General features: G+C 37.2%; 2 protein-coding genes across 4 annotated transcripts in view; one reads left to right on the plus strand and one right to left on the minus strand.

The window, feature by feature from the left end:
* The window catches only part of UGGT2 (UDP-glucose glycoprotein glucosyltransferase 2), a 77,848-nt gene extending 63,581 nt beyond the window's left edge, over positions 1 to 14,267 (plus strand). For 2 of the 3 annotated variants that reach the window (XM_085057463.1, XM_085057464.1), the window contains 9 exons: positions 1,429 to 1,514; positions 4,639 to 4,731; positions 5,942 to 6,026; positions 6,451 to 6,633; positions 7,882 to 8,042; positions 8,345 to 8,459; positions 11,294 to 11,410; positions 12,397 to 12,538; positions 13,313 to 14,267. In XM_085057463.1, the coding sequence (XP_084913589.1) occupies positions 1,429 to 1,514; positions 4,639 to 4,731; positions 5,942 to 6,026; positions 6,451 to 6,633; positions 7,882 to 8,042; positions 8,345 to 8,459; positions 11,294 to 11,410; positions 12,397 to 12,538; positions 13,313 to 13,335 (1,005 nt within the window). In that variant the 3' untranslated portion in view covers positions 13,336 to 14,267. Of the gene's footprint in view, positions 1 to 1,428; positions 1,515 to 4,638; positions 4,732 to 5,925; positions 6,027 to 6,450; positions 6,634 to 7,881; positions 8,043 to 8,344; positions 8,460 to 11,293; positions 11,411 to 12,396; positions 12,539 to 13,312 lie in introns of those variants that run through there. The other variant, XM_085057473.1, reaches the window with a different exon arrangement.
* Positions 14,268 to 16,556: 2,289 nt separating this feature from the next.
* DNAJC3 (DnaJ heat shock protein family (Hsp40) member C3) overlaps positions 16,557 to 21,190 on the minus strand; it is a 31,721-nt gene continuing 27,087 nt past the window's right edge. The window contains exons 11-12 of the mRNA XM_085057540.1: positions 20,976 to 21,124; positions 16,557 to 20,273 (exon numbers count right to left, since the gene is read on the minus strand). Of these exons, the coding sequence (XP_084913666.1) occupies positions 20,116 to 20,273; positions 20,976 to 21,124 (307 nt within the window). The 3' untranslated portion in view covers positions 16,557 to 20,115. The remainder of the gene's footprint in view (positions 20,274 to 20,975; positions 21,125 to 21,190) is intronic.

Below are 21,190 nucleotides of genomic sequence, written 5' to 3' on the forward strand. Positions count from 1 at the left end.
CCTTATATGAAATATGACTTATGCTTACGTGTCTCATGCTATATTTATTTATTATATAATTGAAATATGTATACAGAAATATATAATTTAGATTCTGTATAATTAAAGAGAAGGATGTGCAAATTAATGTAGTTAATTTGATCCAATCAGGTTATACTAATTGTGTGGGAGATTTGTTAAATAGCTGTTAAACATAGGTAACATTTATCTAATCTAGCTCAAGGTGCCCAAGTGTGTAGTCTTGGTGACTTAAATTCCCTCTCTGCTTTGCAGAAGAGAGTCCAAAGTACTGCTCATCCCAGCTATATATATATATTTAAACCAAGAGAATGACACCCTCTTGAGACATTCATTTCTCTCCAGTGACTGAGGAGAGATTTTACACAAAATCCAGATACCAGAGTGGAAGTCAAAATTAGGTGTGTTGAATTTTACCCTTAGCTATCAAATTTGTGTAAATGAAATTACATTACTTTCATTAGATGTATCAAAAAGAGCTAATGAAGCACCACTTATATTGAGGAGAGAGATCATCATAATATTACATATTTTCAATTATTTGGAAATATTTTAAAACACCAGATATGAGTCTCTTCCCCAGTCCTGTAACTGGAAGTTTCTAGAACCCAGAGAAAATGTGTAAAACTCTGGAGCATGATGAACCTGTCTTTAAACCACAGATAAAGGGGAAAAGGGTACCTAATTTTCCTATTTCGAGCCAGAATATTATTCTATGTGAAAGGTGGTATGTGTTATGCTTTTAGCTAGAATATGTAAGCTCTGCCATTCAGCTGAACTCTAGAATCACTTCAGTGATCTGTAGGATGGAACTTCAGTAGCATTGGCTAAAAAGATTCATGATTTAGTGTCAACAGAAATCTCTGTTAGCCGGACAATATAAACATGTGAAATTAATATGATTAGAATTGAGTATGTTCAGACGTTCAAGGTGTTAGAAGCTATTTGGTTTTCAAAAGCAATTAGTTTTATTTTAATCAAGGAAATTAAGGTGGTAACTGAAATTAATCTTGAGCCTATATAAGCATCTGGATTCGACAGCAGAAATTGCTGAAGTTGGATGGGAGAGCTTATGTTTCAGTGACAAATTTGTCACTTTCTCCTTGTGAAGAGCTCATGAGAATGATAGTTTCCTCTCAGGTAAGCTCCTCTGTATGGTGCTACCCTTCTGCCAGCTAATGCCTGGATCACAAACTCATGAGGGAAGAAAATGAGATAGAATTCCCCTCACTTGTGGTTACTGTTTGCATGAAGACGTATAGAGGGCTTGAATGTGCTGGCTGATTTGTTAATCACTATACTTAGTGGCTCTAGCCAGTTAGAACACTGTAGTTAGATATCACAATAGAAGTACTAATTACTATGAACTGCCTTCCCAAGTCGTGCAAATGCATTTATTTTACTGACTAGGTACAGAAAAAGCCTGATAAAGTGAATGAAGAGCTTCTTACAGATGGAGCAATGGGAAAAAAAGGAAATGTGGAATCATTTACAAGGTAATGCATAATTTGCTTCTACTTAACTGTTCCAGGACATGTTTATTATTACTCATAGCAAGTAAATTTTCTTACTAGGTAGTGATACAATTGTGTAAAAAGACTCTCCAAGGGATTTATAATATAAATAAAAAGGGGGAAAGACAAAGTATAATGTCTTGTATATCTCCTTTTTTATTCCCTTCTTAATCCCTCCTTTGCATTTCCACATCCTCTTCATTTTCTCCCTTGGCTTTTTTTTTTTTTATTTTGCTGTGGCAGAGACTCAGTCTCAATGTGAAAATCTCAGCTGGTTATGTGGTACTCAGATATATCAAACTGAACATCAAAAAGCAGGCCAAAGTAGCTTGTCTGCTACTAGACATAATTTATGAAATCTCAAGAAACGTCTTTACCTTTTACTTTAAAGTTTGAGTTCTGTGAGTAATTGCAATAAGCATCTTTATGTTTGGGGCTAATAACTTTGTAGTGTCTCTGATTTGCTGTTTTGAATGAGACTCCAGAAGGTTTTCTTCAGTTTTCAGTAGCTTGGGCAATGGTTGTCAGTCACAGACTGTAAAAATAAAGAAAAGGCATAGCAGTTCTACTTTATCTATTAATCAGCTGGCTCCAGTTAGTCCTGTACACACACATCCCTTGGTAGATCCAGGACTGGGTTCTGTTCCAGCTTTAAAATCTCTCATGCTAAGGCTTCTTGTACCACAGGTACCTATGGACCTAAGACTATGTTGAGTCCCTGTTTCTGATTTTATGTTTATCACTATTTATCCACAGATGATTTTACTGTTACAATATAATAGAATCAGAATGTTAAGGGTTGGGAGGGCACTTAAAGATCATCCAGTCTCAAACCCCCCTGCCATGGGCAGGAACACCTCCCTACTATACCAGTTTGCTCAGAGCCCTGTCCAGCATGGCCTTGAATACTGCCAGGGTTGGGGCAGCCTCAACCTCCCAGGGCAACCTGTTCTAGTGTCTAACCACCCTCACAGGAAAGAATTTCTTCCTAATATCTAACCTAAATTTCCCCTTTTTCAATTTGTATCCATATTGACTAGATTCACAAACCTTCCCAGACTGCTATGCTGCAACTGTCAAAGATCTCTTCCTGGGGACCCACATTGCTGCACAAAGGTGCCTCTTTTGCACAATGATGTTAGTAGAAAGAATTTTTCATTGACTTCAACTTCCCACTTCGATTTGGCTGCATCAAAGGATGTATGTGCTGTGATCAAAATCTTAGCTCCTTCTAAGAAGGTTACAGGGCCAGAGATCTCTCAGTCTTGTCTTTTATCACAGAGGCATTCATCAGGCTCTGAGCTTGGCTGGGCCAAGGAAGCCCCTCACCCAGTGCTCTTCCCAGTGATTCAAGGTCATGGCTCAAGGGCATGATTTGAGGCTGTCTGTCAGCCTCTTGCCATCTAGGAACTTGCCAAATAACCTTCCTTTTTGTTATGCCAGAATGAAAGTATCCACCAGCACACTGTTCACTACAGGAGCACAGGTGTGCTCTAACGTGGGAGATGTGCACACCACATTGCCCAAGTCCTTTCATAACTGAGCCTCCCTTCTCCAGTTGGCTGCTTTTCTCAACTTGGAAGATTTCTGCTCTCTGTAAAGCTGTACAGAATCAGTATTTTCAAGAACCTTGCATCAAACCCTGATTTTCTTTTTTCAGACATGATGGCTACATTGTAAAGAGCTTGACATTCTTTCAGTCCTGCTATCACTAAGTGTAAGACATGGGACTAAAAGTCAGGAAGAAAGGAGACAGACTGCTTGGCCCTGTGAACTGCAGTCTGTTTAGCCTGTGAGAGTTCAGTGCTGGTTGAGAGGTTGTCTTCTTTGAAGATGCCACACCATGCAGACAGTGCCACTCTGCTAATGTCTCTTTCTTTCACCATGCCTGAGTGAAAAGAATGTGGGTTTCTCAAAAGATTATTCACACCACTTAAACACACTGCAGCCTCCCAACTGTTTCTGAGGTTTCAGCTTTCTATTATTGGAGAGATCTGAATTATTTTGAATACATTGGAGATCTGAGACTTTTCTCATTTTCTCTTAAAGATTATGAGGATACTTACTTTTACACTTTCTAAAGGATACTTTTAGAAGGGGTATAAGCAGAAGAAAAGGTAATAGGAGTGACTCATGCAATCTAAGTGTGTGAGGAATGACTCACCTCACAAGAAAAAGTATTGAGGTGAATTTCCAACAGTATCAAGTCATAATGCACCCAATCTAGCTCTGCAGATGTGTGATCTGTGAAGCAGTGCCTGAGGGAGACTGCAGCCACTATCCCCTGGCTGTGTGTGCTGGAAGGCACATGATTAAAAACCAGTGCTGGTAGACTTTGATATTCAAAACAAACAAAGAATGCTGTGCAACAGAAACACAAAACCTCTGTGCAACATGCCTCAAATACATTTAGCTTACAGGGAGAGGAATTGGATTAATCTCAAGAAGAATTCAGCAAGTGTTACAAAAAACACTTAGGAAATCTTATCACCACAGACCACAGAATGTTATGAGAGCATTCTGAGAAAGGCTACAACTCCTCAGGCTTGTCATTTGCAGTTGGGATGTTGCTGGGCTACATGTGATTTGGCCTCGTGTGGCCATCTTTTTATTATGCTCAGTCTGTAGTTTAGAGGATATATTCAGTTTATCCACTATGGGGCTGTGCACACTTTCCTCACCTCCAGAATAGGCATTGGCTGTTCTGCTGGAGAATGCATGGATGAAGCTTGGAAAACAACTGTTTCTGTTTTTAAAATTGCCAGTTCTCAAGGTACTCTGATTGTGTGTATTTGTGATTTTTTTTCTTTTAATAAAACATGGAATTCTTGTCAAATTTGGGTTCTGTTTGAATAACAGTACTGGACAATGCAGTAGTGCTGTTGTTTGTCCTAAGTGGCTGGGTATGACATTTGCTCCCAAAAGGTTTTGGTAATCATAGGCATGTGCAGTGGGAGTAGAATGTAAGTGTATTTGTTTACTGTAGGATGTATATTTCTTTCATATATTTTCTTTTTTTTGATTCTCTATGAACTTAATGATAATTTAGTGGGGTTTTTTTTCTGCTGAATGTTTACTTTATATAATTATTTCTAATAATTCTTAGATTTTCAGAAGAAATGCCAACAGATGAAAAGAAAAGTGATATTCTTAACATTTTTTCAGTTGCTTCAGGCCATTTATATGAACGTTTTTTAAGGTAAGGAAAGGTAAAAGGGGAAACAAGAATTTCATAGCAATACTCTAAATTTTCTTAGTAAAACTAAGCAACTTTAAGAAACTGACTTTTTAAACAACATCTAACTAATAAATTTTCAAAACATAGGAAAGTTGTATACAGAGAGGACTAAATTAATCTTTGGGATCAAAGTGATTCAACATATAGATGTTCAAAAATACCATTATTCTATGAAGACAGAAAATGCCTTTCATGTGTCAGACACAAAAGATGAAGTTCAGCCTCTCTGTATAAAGATGTAACAGAAGTGACTTCATTAGTATGGTATCTGTTTGTGTTTAGTCCAAGCTCTGGATTTACTACGTGAGCATATGGCCTTACTTATATCAGGGTTCTTTCAAATAAGCAGTGCTTGCTTTTAAGGAATTCTTACAGTGTTGTCTAATCTGTTCCAAACCATCTCTGTTACTTTTCTGATTTGAGCACTTGTGTTCAGGGGTCAGATTTAGTGATTTGATTGCTGAGTCATCTGAAGTTTGACCAATGTGTTTCTTTCCTTCAGCCTGCAACCAGCTTCATAAAGGAAAGTCACATTTGTTTTAAAGGAGAAAAAGTAATCTTAAAACATCCTACCTGCTTCTTTGTCTTATTTTTGAGTTCATTATATATTGATTTTTAAGGCAGACTTGACCACTTGTAAGGTTGTAAGGCATTGCTGATCTGTCTTGTTACACCAAAGGCCACAATAATGAAAAAGAAATTGAACCCAAGATAGTGATTCTTACAGTTATTAAGGGTTTTTTGAAGAGGAGATGACTTTAATTCTGCTTTTTTCTTTTCAGCAACCTATTAAACTCAACCCATCTATTCTAAAATAATTTCAGTTATTTCAATAGCCAAGTTAATATAAGGTACTAATCATTATTCTAATTTTGTGAGGCACCTCTCTTAGACTAAAACATGTTAATAGATCCACTTTTGAAATTGTTCCTTCTGCTATTGCTTAGCCAATCTGGATCAAATAAGTCCATCTCAAAGTGCCCTTGAACATGTGCTCTTTAAAGATTTAATTAAAAATAGAAAAAATATATATCTAAATTGGGTTAAAGAAAATTATATTTAGAGAGTTTTAGTACTTTGTAGGTAGAGAGTTTTAGTACTTTGTAAGTTCAGTTGTACTTTAATGACCTGTGTGTATTTGTTTGTTTATTGTAGACTTATATTTCCACAGAATTATGATGCTTTCTGTCCTACGTCATACAAAAACACCAGTAAAATTTTGGTTTCTGAAAAATTATCTCTCCCCAACATTTAAGGTAGGAGAAAAGTCTTCCTCTTTTTTTTCTGTAAAATTTAAGCAATTGTTTTTTTAATTACAATTGGCTAATTATATAATTCAAATTAAATTTTGACAGTGGAAAATGATCCCTGAATGGATTAAATACCAATAGTTTTAAAAGTGTTAGGTATAACATTCTTCTCTTCTGGCACACAAAGCCCAGTGATAAATTTTAATAATTTATTCTCTTCTGATAGTCTTTAAGAGCTTGCATGAAATGCTTTTTCTATTGGCGTATCTGTGGATATTGCTAAAACTAAAGGAACATTTTAAAATAATAAATTGTGTAGTCAGTAAGGCTAACACAGCTGCAGCTGCATTGTAGCATTCACTCCTTTTCCTTTTGAGTCCTTGTGTGTCCCATATATGTGCACCTGATGGTTTTTTGGTTCTTCTTCTAGGATGTAATTCCTCACATGGCTAAAAAGTATGGTTTCCAGTATGAGTTAGTACAGTATAAGTGGCCTCGCTGGCTCTATCAACAGACAGAAAAACAAAGAATTATCTGGGGCTACAAAATTCTTTTCCTGGATGTTCTTTTCCCTTTGGCTTTGGATAAAATAATATTTGTTGATGCTGACCAGGTAAGAAAAATAATGGCATATGACTGTATGAGGAATTAATTTGGGCTTAAATAGATCCACTTTCATTCTCTGTGGCCATTTTGTTCAGATGTTGGTCTTGTAAGACTGTTGCAGTTGTACAGACAGAACCAGTGGTGTTGCAGAATGTAAATGCAATCATTTCACTTGTCTTCAGTCATGTGGACATTAAGAGTTTCACTACACTGAGTTGAGCCAAATTGTCTGTGGAGAGAGGAAGGCACTTGGAGAGATGTGTGTGTTTTTAAAGGTGCATTTCACTGAAAGTGTGTTGGAGCGATTCCATCTCTGGGCTGATGGTGAGAGGAATTCTCCACTATGGCAGGAGTCTGAGGTGATTTGGACCATTTGAACAATTTCTAGGTGGCTGAAATTCTTCAAGATTAATCCTTTCTCTGTTTTAAATTTGTATGCAGTCCTTCATTCAGGAGTGAACATTGTGTAATATACTGAAAGGCAAAGTGCTGTCTCAGATGAGGCATCGAAGAGTTTATCACAAGGTTATTAAAAACCTCAGGGACAAATATTAATGTATTTTGGTCCTTTTCCAAAGCTCAAGAATAAATTAAATTGAGGTGTAGCAATGCAGACAGCAACTTTCTGCAATCTCATTTGGATGCACCATCTGGAAACACTGGTTGTCTGTCCTAACTACTGTAAGGATTTCTCTGTGCTCCCCAATAGCTAAAACTTTTTTTTACCACTGTTGAATTAGGTAAGTTTTCATGGAAGAAGGATTGATTAGCAAATAAAGGGCATTTGTGAAATGCCATTCTAACCTTTTTAAAAGTACTTTACCATTAGATACAAGGATTTTTCAAACGATGTATTAATTTTGCAGTGCTCAAGTTAGGTAACAAATTGGAAGGATTCTTTAGAAGGGACATGATTAGTAGATTTCAAACGTTATGTTTCTTAATTAAAGAGTTTAATATTGGGCAATCAGAAATGCTGGTCTATGAATTTAAAACTATTGCCAGTTTTATTTAATTTATTCAAGAACTGTGTTACACAGATGGCCACTGTTAATAATATAATAAATACTTTTTTTTTTTTTAACAATGATTTGGTAAATATCTTCCAGGGGAATATTTTATCTGTACTCAGTTGTAGTGTCTCAGGGGCTTTTTAATGAAAATTAAACTTTGCAAAACCTACTGCTATACCTGCCCTCATATGCATACCTTAGAAACAGTACTGAATTATAAAAATAAACATATTCTTATTTAGATTGTGAGAAGTGACCTGAAAGAGCTCAGAGACCTAGAGCTAAATGGAGCTCCCTATGGATACACTCCTTTCTGTGACAGCCGCAAAGAAATGGATGGGTACCGTTTCTGGAAATCAGGATACTGGGCATCACATCTTGGCAAAAGGAAATACCACATTAGGTAGGATAACCCCTTACTCACTTTTTGTGCAGTTTGTGAATTTGATTAAAATCAGGGTGTTGGTACTGATCACCGAAGCATTCAAAAGCAGTCGCCCTGTAGCCATTCTCAGTAAGAGATGAATAAGGCAGGAATTCTGATAACATATTGATTTCACTATTTTATGGTAGCTTCAGCCACTTAATAAAGAAAAATATCCCCTCAGGATGGGAACATGTTTTACTTTCTTGTTACTTTTATTACTGTTATCAAAAAGAAAGTGAAATCCCACAAATTTTAGTTCTTTTTTTTAATCCTTTTAGTGCCTTGTATGTTGTGGATCTGAAGAAGTTCAGGAAGATTGCAGCTGGAGACAGGCTTCGGGGCCAGTACCAGGCTCTTAGTCAAGATCCAAACAGTCTGTCAAATCTAGATCAGGTATATATGGCTCTAAGCATTTTTGGGTTTATTTTCTTTATCTTTTTCAATATGCATGGAATATTTTGTATCTCAACATAAATGTTATATAATTCCAAAACTATTTGCCATTTACTGCTGTTTTAGCCCATTTTCAGGTGTGCATATGAGCACAGTTCAGAAAACTGAACACTGATGATTATTTTAAATTTTAAAATTGAGGAAAAAACCTCAACATATCAGACTGTTCTCCTTTCTTTGTTGTTGTTCTGTGTGCATTTCTGTTTCTCTAATGATAACCCTATATTCTGATAAAGGTAATTATATTCTTGTTTGGCAGGAGTTTTTTTTCAGTTTTCTACTTTTTTCACATTAACATTAATTTTCTTTGGTAAGCTAATTGCAAATGCACTCTGGTTGTTGCTGTACATGGGGTGTACATGGTCACCCTGGGGTGGCTATGGTTTGTCTCCCTTTGGGTCAACATCAGAAGGCTTCATAAGTGAGATTGTCCCTCCTTTTGGTGTTTTCCTTGTGGAATTACTAAAGCACAGATTTTTACCTGCCTCTAGCAGCAACAAGATCCCACAGTAGCAAAGCCCACAGTCTCTTGGTGCTTTTCCACAGCCCTGCTCTGCAGGCAAGTTTGTCTCTCACACAAGGACACTATTCCCATTGCATTTTTTTTCCAGAAATAAAAGTAAAGGTTTAAAATAGTTCTTGTGATACTGGACAAAGAAAAGTGGGAATTTAGCCACCCTAAAGACTCAAACTAGACTGGACATCTGGAGCTGGAGCAGCCTTTAGCTGTATGTTAAGAGCAAAAGAATGGTACAAGAGCAGCAGTCAGAGTTCACCTCTTTCTGGACAACAGAATGAATTACTGACCTGCATCACCCATGTAGAGTCCTGGTGTGATAGATCTGTATGTTCTCCAAACATTGTCTTACCTACATGTACAAGGTGTCTTTCAGAAAGACCTTCTAAGATTCAGAGGTTACAGGGCTTCCACCAAAATGCTAATTTTCAGAAATAGAGATTGGTTTTATCTAATCTTCTCAAAATACTGAAACTTTTCATTTTAAGATTCTTGTATTTTTAATTACAGCACTAATACATTATAGCATATATCTCTTGTAAGTCTGTTGGATCAAATCCAAAGCCACTTAAGCACCAGATGTTAAGGTAGCTAAATCTTGGCAGAATGGAATTGGAATTCCTTTGGAAAGTGAAATATTTCAAAGTAATATTGTCGTAGTAACCTGGTTTGTGACTGTATTGATAGGAACTACTTTCTGTCTTCATTGCTACTTCTTACACAAAATACAGCAATATTCCTGGAAATACAAACCACAGTGCAATGTATTTGAGACCTGGAGAGCTTTCATCTACTGACAAGGATGCATTAGGACTCTTTTATTACTATTTTTATTTTAAATACCAGTCTGGAGTGCTCACTGCCCTTCTCAAAGGAGCAGCAATCTCAGCTCCCTGCTAATCTGGCAGTGCCATCTTCATGGGTGGTAGTTAAGGTTCTTAAACCACAAAAGAGAAACAGATAGAAGGGAAAATGGTGATTTTAAATGCCAAGGAAAATAAGTATAGAACTCCTAGGGAGAAAAATTACACATTATAAAGTCTAAACTTCCAGTACAGTCATTTTGTTCAGAGGTTTTCTGTACTAATTCTTATTTTTTCTTTACTTTAAATCCTGGAACTAACAGCTGACTTTCTTATTTCTGCTCCATGTAACAATTTGTAACTTCTAAAATTACTGTAGTAACTCAGGAATTGTGATTCCATTTAGAAAGTCAGAGAGGCACAACAGAAAACCAATCTCTCTTCTTTGGAATTGAGATAGGTGATAAAGCATTTCTTAATCTTCCAAAAATTATAAATTCTTAAAAAAAATAAAGCATTTCAATTAATTTTGAATGTCTTGGCTCTCAGTATGCTTGTATTTGATGCAATTTTTCTGTACTGATGTCTGCATTTGAATTAAATTATGCATCTTTCATAATGCAGCAATATGTGCTGTTTTATTCTGCCACATTTAGCAATGTGAATTGGCAAAATAAGATGTGACTAATACTTGAGTCCTGACATTTATTTTAAAATGTAATGCAAGGGTTGCACATGTGAGGGAGCTTACAAATGGATGTACCAGTTATTACTCCTGTTGTTTGTAACTATGGACAGAGTATGTGCAGTGAGCAAGTGCCTGAGGTTTTTCTCATTTAGAAATGCTGCTCCCAGCATTCAGCCAGATCTTGCTTCAGAGTTTTCATGAAGAGAGTACATGACTATATAATAAAGGTCAAACAAAAACAGCAGTGAAGTAAGGAACATAGCCAGAATAGCAGTTTAAAAGCTTTTCCTTCTCAGACTCATGCTTCTGGAATCCATTTTCCTAGAAATCATCTAAATTTAGAGTAGTGGCATAACCCTGTATTACATGGGGGTTTTTTTTTGGTTTTTTTCCAAATTTAAGAAATGGAAAGCTGGTTGGAGTTTTGCTTTTTAGTAGTATTTATAGCATGACAGGCAGTATCTGAACCACGAGTATCAGACAGAAGTATTGCTTATGTCAAGCTAAGAGAGGACAGATGTGAGGACAAGAAAAGATTGCTTGACAAATGAGAGGTGGAATTGGCCATCACAATGAGCATGACTAAGTTTTGAATCTACTTGGAAAAGAACTAGGAGAGCACTCGGAAGGAAATGTAGGAACAATTTGCAGAAATAGTAATATGAAAAATACTCTACTTTTAGAGTATTTAATGATATAATGATATGATGAGTATGATAATCAGTTACATTACATCCTAATTTATGATTTTACAAAATTTGTACAGGATCTTCCCAATAATATGATTCATCAAGTAGCCATTAAGTCTCTTCCTCAGGAGTGGCTTTGGTGTGAAACCTGGTGCGATGATGAATCCAAGAAAAAGGCTAAAACAATAGATCTGGTGAGTTTATCCTGACTTAAATGAGTTATGTAGATTAACAACTTTGCTGTGATTTCTGTGGCTTTTGAGGTAAGGGTGTGTCATGTCATGAAGGCAGCTTGCTGGAAGGCACTGGAACACTCCATCTCTTCCCCTGAAATATTTTGTCCTCTGACCTCTCCCACTTGCTCTAATGTACCAAATTTGCTTACATTAAAGCTGAAAACTGTACCAAAAATTAAGTGTTGCTGTCTCTTAACTGGACAAGATTTACGCTTTTCATGCCCATACATGTATTTTCCTTGTAGTTTTTCCATAGTCAGCCAAGTTGCTAGAGCTGTGAGAAGTGTTTTTGCCTCTCTGGGCACTGTGGGCTGCATTGTGAGCTCTATTGCTCCCCACACAGAAGGTTCCTCCAGAACTCGCTGACTTAACATTACCACAGTTTTCTTGGTCTGTTTCATTGGTATAAACAGGAGACAAAGCAAAGCTTAAAAAGCGTAATGCTCAGGAGACTATTCATGTTTAGGAAGAAGAAGATTTCTTTCTTTGGGAATAGAAACAGAGAAGAAAATCTTCTTCCTGTCATTATTAGCCCCATCCCATTCTTCCCCCATTGATTTTTTGACAACACACACGCATGCTGTTTGTAATGCTTTAGATATAACTTGGAAGAAAAACAGACAGCTGGAACTTGGTGTGATTTTTCAGTATGCAAATAGTTTTGTTTTCTTTGTGTCTTTACAGTTGTTAAAATGAGCTTTATCTGTGCACTAGAGATAGATGCTCTCTGTTCAAAACCCACATCAGGTTGAATTTCAAGGTGTGAATGTAAATCTTATATCTCCCTGGGCTACTGTCTAAATCTTAGCAGTCTTGTGCTAGCCATGTCTGTGCTATGCATATATTCAGGAAAAAGTATTTACAATTCATTTGAGCTAAATTCTCTGAAAAGGTGTTACTTTCACATCTGCTTTGTTTACATCTAATATGTTTTAAACTTTCAGTGCAACAACCCCCAAACCAAAGAACCAAAACTAAAGGCTGCTGCCCGGATAGTTCCTGAGTGGGTTGATTATGACTCCGAGATCCGAAAGTTAATACAGCAAATTGAAAGAGAGAAGAAAAATCTATCATCATTTCAAAAAGGTAATTTACATGCATATTGAGCTGTTAGCTTTTAAAAATTAAATATTAGTATAGTTGAAATTAAGATTAAGATTGGGGTCAGTAGGCACAAATCTGGTATTTGTGTAATTTCCCTTCTCCTTAGAGAAATGGTGTGGGGTTTGATAGCTACGTGATGCTTCTTTACACAGGAATTACACTGAGAGGACAAAACCTCTTGTTTCATGCCAGAATGCAAGAGAAAGTTCAGTGGTGTCCCATTCTTGGACCTCAAACACAACCAACAGTCACACATTATTTTAGCCACAATATTTAATAAAGCACATTATCTTAGACTTCACTGGGATAATCTAAAGCTCATGTCTATTAAGAAGTAGGTAACAGAGTGTTAATTGGCCTCTGCATCTCTCACTCCCAGGCCTTTTTGCACCAGACAAAATTCTATTTTAGTTACTTTCTGGGGTTTGGGGGTTTTTTTGTTTATTTGGATGGGTTTGGTTTTGGTTTGGTTTGGTTTGGTTTTGTTTAACTAAAATTGTTTTAAGCTGAATTAGTGAAGTAGCACAAAGAAACCAGACAAACAAAACTCAAAAAGGAAAACAGAGGACTCCCAGTAAGACTTCTTGGAGTAATATGAAACAAAATGAAAATATGATCTCAGCTCTCCAGGCTAAAAAAAAAACTTAGCAGATGATTAGCAGTAAGTGGAAAGTAAAGGGCTTTCTCCCCATTTTACAAACCCAGACATTGTCTTTATTTGAATCTTTTGTGTGTTTTTTTCCCCCTTGGTTACAGGTCTTAAGCACGATGAACTTTAGCACAGCCCATGACCAGCATTGGTGACATCTCCAGAGTCTCCTGGGAAGGAGTTTACAATGGAATGGAATTTACAACTGTTACATTGGCACTATTTCCAACATTCTTTAATGTGAAGTCAAATATTTTATAACTTAAAGTGTTATTTAAAACATATTAAATGAAATACAAAAATGAGAAATCCACAGGTACTCGGGAGTTTGTGTTTTTTCAGCCACTGTGGTGCAGCTTTCCTGATTTCTTTGCTCTTCTTTTCCTTCTTTAAAGTACAGTTTGCCCAGAGGATTTTAGAATATCAAGAAAGATGTATTCAGCTTCTGAAAGATACATTGTCAGTCTGGGGGAGGACACACACATTAAATTTGTGCATGAAAATTTTGTGCATATTACGTGCATTAGGCTAATGTATTTAAATATCAAGAATGTTGGTTATATGCCCATAGTTTTGTCCCTAGAGAAATGCTGTGGTCACAAGAAAGAATTTCCTAAAAAATGACGTGTAATTTAGACCATACAAAGATAAAGTCCACATGGAAGCTAAAGCAAGAAATGTCACTTTTCATTTATTATGCAGGATTGCTGGACCCTTACAAATTTTAAAAACTAGTTTTTGATTCTTAGGCTCTTTTTGGCCACTCAAATAGTGTGTGATAAAATTCCATTATGGTCTTGGTTGAGGTGATTTTCCAACCAGCATACATTGCATCAGAAGGTCAGTACCTGAAAGCTGCTTCTACTTGCTTTTGATTATCATCATCCTGTTTATAACTGAAAATAAAATAATAAAATCCGTGAGTATTTTTTGACTATCGGTGGTGTCTCCTGTAATTTTCTAAACCTGTACTCATAAAACCATTGCTTTAATGGGATACTGACATTTTGATCACACAAAAATTGCAGGGAAAAGTTCTTGCAATACACATATTTGAAATGGGGAATTGGTGTCTTAAGCTGAAATCTAGTGCCTTAAATGCACACCCTATTGTTCAGGCTGTGCTGGTTTCAAAATGGGATTGGACAAGACCACACATTCTTACAAGAACAGCTTAATGCAGTCTTCCAGTTTAAATGCTTGAAATTATAAAAGACCAGGTAATTTGCACATTATTTCCATAGCAGCAAATAATTGAATAAACAATTAGAGAAATTAAGCCTATTTTGTATCCACTGTCATTGTCCTCAAATAACTTCTGGTTATTTACAATTTCTTACTCTAAGAGCAAGTATTTAAAATCACACATTGCTGGTATTTTTCAAGCCATATTACTAAGTAATATGAAACATGCCGATTTTTTTACAGCTTTTTATATTTCATGTTGTTTTAGGTTTATATATTTGGAACAGTTTTGACATATAGATTTTTAGATGTCTGTTGGGGAATTTTGTTTGTATGAAGTACCCAATGGAGTATTTCCTGTGTAACCCAATACCAAAAGTCAGTAAACCCTAATGACATCTCTTTATGTCTGTCCCATTTCAGTGCAGGAGCTGTTTTGTTATGCTTGTTCTCTTAATTACTTCAGGATATCATGCAGCAATTCAAACATATTTGAACATAAAGTTTAAGTTGGTATTTTTATACCATAGAGATGGACTGTAATTGACTTAGCAGATGCATATGCACCATTACTATAAATTCCATGCATAACAAGGAAATAACTGATTCTCCATATCAGAGGACAACCCCCCCCAAACCATTATTCAACTGCATTATTTTATTTTCTTTTAGAAATACTTTTCTAAGCTTGTATTTCCATCTTGCTGCCTGACTCTGCAGCAGCATTTCATGCTTGAAGCTTATGGTGGAAAACTTGCTTTAAGACAAAAGTTAAAGGTTCTTTGAGAAACCTTAGTTCTCTTTAATTATGATTATCTGTGTGAGAATGTTATGCAGTATAAAAAGTGGGTAATTCATGCACTGATTTTATGTTCATTTTCTCTGTAGCATCCTGTTCTTTTTTAAATTGGATTACCTCTGCTGGCTTTAAAAAAAGAAATAGCTCTTTAAATACTATTTCCTTGAGATTACTTAAATGATTAGAATATAATTTTTGGAAATGTAATTTGCTGGAGATATTTTGAAGATGTAAAAGGTTTCATGCAATTTTCTACAGTGTTTTATATGTAAAAAATGTTCTACAGTATTTTTTTTCTGCATAATACTACTTTCAAAGGAAAGCTCTTTTTTGAGATATACAATGGTTTATAAAATAAGAAATGTTCCACAACTATGTTCACTACTTAAAAATCTCTTTAAAGCAGCACTTTGAGTCATTAGCATATTATATTTTTAATACTAAATCCATGGATTGTATATGCTGTACAACATATTAAAAGCTACCACTGGAGAAAAAAAGATGATTAGTTTCTGTTCTCCCTTTTTGTATTACACAATAGATCCAAAGCAAAAAAATGGCAGCAAGTTCTCAAATGTCTTTAATCTATAGAAACTGTTTTTGCACGGAAGCAACAGCAATGCTTAAAACAAGGCATCTGCTGTAGGGTGTGAGGTGTAGAGATGCAGAGGAAGCTTAGTTGTTGTTTCCAATCTCTGTGTTCTGCCCCATGAAAAGGAAGAAGACACATCCTGGTTTAGAGTGTTGCCAAAACAGTACAGTTCATAAGGAATAAGGAAAGGAGTATTTGAACTATTCAAATGAAGGGTTTTTACAATTTATATTTCTGTTACTATTACAGCATCTTTTCTACATCTTGATCATCTTGGTATCAGTTTAAAAGTTTAACAGAAAATGAACAACCAAGCATTATTGCAGTACTGTTGATGAGCTTTAGTATGAAAAATATTTCTCAATAAGGTTCCTTGTAGCCTGTTCCCTGAATCAAGTACTTGCCTTCAGACTGACACTTCATGGAATCACAGGATACCAGCTCAGAAGGGACCTCAAGGATCACCTAGTCCAGCCTTCTTTGGCAAAAGCACAGTCCAGACAAGATGCCCCAGCACCCTGTCAGCCAACTGTTGTTGTCCAACGTTGGGAAATCCACGATTTCCATGGGGATATTCCAAGGGCTGGTTGTTCTCCTTGTGAAATCAGCATTCCCGAGGGTTTCTACAATTGCTGGAGTTGACTTCTATACATTCAAGCTTCTCTTTCACACTCCTCCCCTGCCTGCAGAAATGCCCTGTGCACTTCTGCACAGGTCTAACTTCAAACCTGGAGAGCAGGGTGAGGAAAGAAGGGAAGACAAATACACAGCAATGTGTCATCATAAATATCTTTATTGTGAAAAATACCATAAAATAATTCCCACAGTTCTAGAAAAAACAGTTCTTGCTTTTTAGATTTATGATTCCATATAAAGACATTTTATAATTTGAAACATTTGATAAATCTCTGGCTAGCTTTACTTATCCTTCTTAAAACATTAAATGGATACTTAGTGATTTGCTGAGGGCAAAAAAAAAAATTATTCTCCCATTTATTTTGTTACGGCTTAATGGATAAAAGTGTGTATTACAGAGCAAACAATACCTTAAAATAAGGCACTTTTAAATACAACTAACCTGCTATGCTATCCTGGCTAGTTTCCAGCAAAGCTCCTATAAATCACAGCCCTAAACAGAAGAATAATTCTTGTTCCAAACACTGGTCTGAAAACAAACGATAACAAGCTTTTTTATTACAAAAAAGTTTAAGCTGACACATTTTCTGCATATGTCACAAGTTTGAGCTCTTCAGTTTGTAATTTATTTTGAACCTCCTTTAATACTGATTGATTAATACATCAGTATTAAGCATATACCAAGTAAAATATGCTCTCCCCCACCTTCATTTTAAAACAGATTGGAAACTAGTTTATTAAAACTGAAAGAATTCCACAGAGAAAGTTTGCATCCACACACAGGCCAATTATGGTAACGATGCTTCATGCACATCTCAGGGTTGACAAACTACCGAGACATTTACTTCAATGTTCAGTTCCTGAACATTATTGCACTACAGACACCCACGAATAAATAAAAAGGCGAGTTCAGCTTCCTTGCGTGTCGCCTGCACCATTAACACTCAGCGTGGCACCAGCGCTTCATTTTCCAGAGCCACATCAGGAAACGCAGCACCGTAGCTTGAGAGCCTTGCAATGTAAATGGTTTCTTTTTCACACAACTTTGTCTTTCTGTGTTTCCAGAATACCTCAAAGCCCTTCAAAACAGCACTGGGGTGGTAATACTTCTTGTAAACAGCAGCTGCTCAATACTAGGAAAGCCTTGTTTTCCACTGTCACTTTTTGCTATTGTTTCCAAGAACCTGTCTTCCACAGAGGGAATCTATGAACAGCAATCATGCATTAATTATCTTCCTTCTTCTACTGACTACATTCAAGCCTTTTTGTTCATAAAAATGTAATTTTCCCTTTCCTATTCATTCATTTTCAAAATGCACATGGGTCCTTTTTTGTTCCTGAATGCTCCTGGCCCACAGCAGAACTGTCCCACTGCCTCCAAGAAACAAACCCACACTGCTCCAACATCAGTGCCTTTTGTGAAGAATTTACTCATGAGGGAACATCTTATTCCTTCTCTAGAAGAAAAAATTAAACCCCAGGAAACAATTCTCTCAGCTCAAGCTTTTCAAAGCTGAACAAGGGCAGTCCTTTGAAAGGAGACTCATTCCCAGCAGTCCCCTGGCACACAACCACAGCTGTCTGTGGTCTTTACTGCACCTTCCTGCAGCCCAGCCACTCCTGCATGTACAAAATCAGACTCACTGCTCACAGTGCTCATTCAATACTCATTTAAAAGCAGCCCCTGCTGTACTGAACAAGGCAACACAAAGAAGTGCTCCAATGGCTCACACACACAGAGCCCAGGGGCAGTGCTGCTAGGCCGAGGTCAGCCCTCAGGGGCACAGGGCTGACAAGAGCAGCAGGAGGACACAGGACAGCCACCCACCCACAGCTACCTGCACATCTCTAGGTGCTGCCAGCAAGAAGCAGGGCACAGAGGCCAAGCCCACGGGACAGCAGGTTCCTCACTGTGCAGAGCTCCTGTGTCTGAGCCCCAGTCCTTGAGAGCCATGACAGCCTCAAGCGCTCTGAACAGCCCTGAGCACCTCCAACAGTTTAAGCAAAAATGTTTCCAACAGGTTAAAAGCACAAGTTGAACTTACAGAAAATGTCATTCAACTTGGGGAATATCCAGCACCAGAGTTTACCAGGCTGCTGGGGTGGTTTTGTACCATAAACTGTTAGAAATCTCCACACCTGCTCCTCAGTTTGAAGATAAATTTGTGAACACTGACCTTTGAATTGCTGTTGAAGAACATTTTACAAAGCCATGTGGCCTTGCAATTATGTTGGTGAACTACTTGAGGCAGGAGCCACAGGCTCTGCTTCAACAGCAACTTCATCTACAGTAATAAAACCCCTCCTTTCAGACTGAAGGCCTTGTTTGCTAATTTCATTTGTTTTAGTGAGGCTGCTTAGGCTTTCAAGTAGCACGAGTTGAAGTGAGAGAAGATCCCTATCAACTGATTATTGTTTTCCAGTTAAAATCCAATCAAGAGAACACTGATGAACTGTAATTCTTGCATTCCAAGAAAATGGCTGCTGATGAAACTCATCAGTAATTATGACAGATGCAGTTATAGAATGAGAAGACTCCTCATTCCTGCCAGCCATAGCCCTGGCAACACCACACACGGCATTCACACAGTTCCACCAACTACACCAAACCCATTTTAAGTACGTGCATATAGAAAAAAAAACAATAAAAACAGACTTTTGGCTAATGGGAAATGAGTCCCTCTTTTTGCACACAGCTGTCTCCACAGTACCTTGGCTGTTACGTGAAACATAAAATTACTACAATTTCATGTACTACTAACTCCCTGTTGTATCACCCAGCAAAAATGAAGTTGTATTACAGGGTAAGGCTGGAACTATTATCACATTCCTGCAGTACACTCACCTCACAACCTGTCTCAGTTCTGAGTTTATGTACAGAACTAACAAATTGCTGCAGAGTCAGGGAAATGTCACATCAAATCTTCTGCTCAAATCTCAAGCAGGTATTTTGTTAAAGTGCAAGCTACACAATAATCATACCTAAACAAACAACCCAAATCACATTTAGAAAAGAAACAGTTTGAAAAACAAGTCTTTCCCCCCACCCCCCACCTCACTGCCGACAATTCTACCAAGGCAATCACCCCAAATAAATTCCAGGTTAGTGAACAACAAAGTGAGCAGATATGTCAGATACAATTACTCCCAAGCACTGTTTTTCCAGAGCCATTGTTGAGACTGCTTCAGCATGCAGCCTCTTCCCCACCTATGGCACTGCCAACACCAATGCAGCAGGTGGTCACTTGGGTTTCCTCTCAAAAATACTGGGAGATGGATCATTCTGCTGAGCACAACCAACAGTTTGTTAACGCAGAGACTACTGTAACTACCCTTGCCATGTTTATTAGGCCCCAATCCAGAAAAATATTTACATGCATTTTTATCCTTAAGCATATACTTGAGTTCTAAATTTAAGTGTTGTCCTAAGTAGCATCTCACTGTTTTTTCCATCCATAGGAATAAACTTGTCCTGCATATCCACAGCAAATACACAGGCAGTACAACCCCCTTCAGTGTGAGCTTGTCACGCTCACAAAACAAATGAAAGAAAGAAGGAGCTTTCTTCTAGTGCAGTAAGACTCTGGGTTAAGGACAACATTATAGAAATTAAGATTTTGGGTCTTGAACTGAGAGACTTTTTATTTTTCAATGAATTAAGTAAAAAACAGCAGCAGCCACCAGAAACAGTCTTGGCTCTAACTGAAGTGAAATTTGAATGTAAATGGTCCTCCTCCAGAACCAAAGGGGTTGAATCCTTGCCATGTGTTCCAGTTCCTGTGGAAAGGGTTGTTGCCGCCCTGCTGACTCTCCGCATCCAGTGGGTCCTCTCCTGCATCAAACTTCCGCCTCATTTCTGGAGGAAACAAAACCGAGGTGGAATCATGGCACAGTAAAAACAGGGTTTCCCTGGAATACTTCAGTTGCTGTTATAATCCAAATGCAGTTTGCAATAGCACTTGAGGCAGAAGGAGATGTGGCTAGCACAGGTCTTTCCCATGAGAAATCCTTTTGTGTTTTATAAACAAAGATAAGGTTTGGATGTTATTAAAAACAGTGTCCCAAGACTTGGACGGTGCAGACCTGGCCAATCAAGCCTAGGGGGAGGTTTTTGACTGACCAGTCTGGGTGACTTTTGAAAACTCTATATATATGATGAAATCAAAACAATAAAGGCCTTTTCCTTCTTGCCACTGAGAACTAGATTCTTCTCTCTGCTAGCGGCTCAACAGCGACAAGGAGACACATATTTCCTTAACACATGCATATCCAGAGTCAGTCAATCCTGGAAATCTCTCCAAAATGATATTGCCTAGATGAGACCTTTGAAAAATAATTTTTGTGTGACTTTTAACAAAAGTCATTGAAACACATTAATTCCAGATTTATATCCCACTTCACATAATAGATTGGATACAAGTATTAGTGCACTGTTTTCTCAAGATAGGTAAGAGCAGAAAGGGAAAAAAGGAAGCTGTAATGTTTGTTATGACTTACACTTGTGTTTTGACCTTTACTTAAAAAAAGGAGCTAAAAAATGAAGCCACTGCATCATTACCTGGGTCAGTGAGGACTTCTTTAGCAGCTGCGATATCAATGAATTTTTTCTCTGCTTTCTTCTTTTCTTCCTCACTCTGGAAGTTATCAGGGTGCCACTGGGATGCCAGCTTTCTGTAAGCTTTTATGATTTCTTGCTTTCGAGCATTTCTGGATGGACAAAATTATAGATAACTTCATTTTCTAATTGTATGCCACACTAATAAAGTTTAAAAT

The sequence above is a fragment of the Lichenostomus cassidix genome, chromosome 1 (genome assembly GCF_008360975.1).
Source record: "Lichenostomus cassidix isolate B80296 chromosome 1, HeHo_3.0, whole genome shotgun sequence".
In the NCBI taxonomy this organism is placed as follows: Eukaryota; Metazoa; Chordata; class Aves; order Passeriformes; family Meliphagidae; genus Lichenostomus; species Lichenostomus cassidix.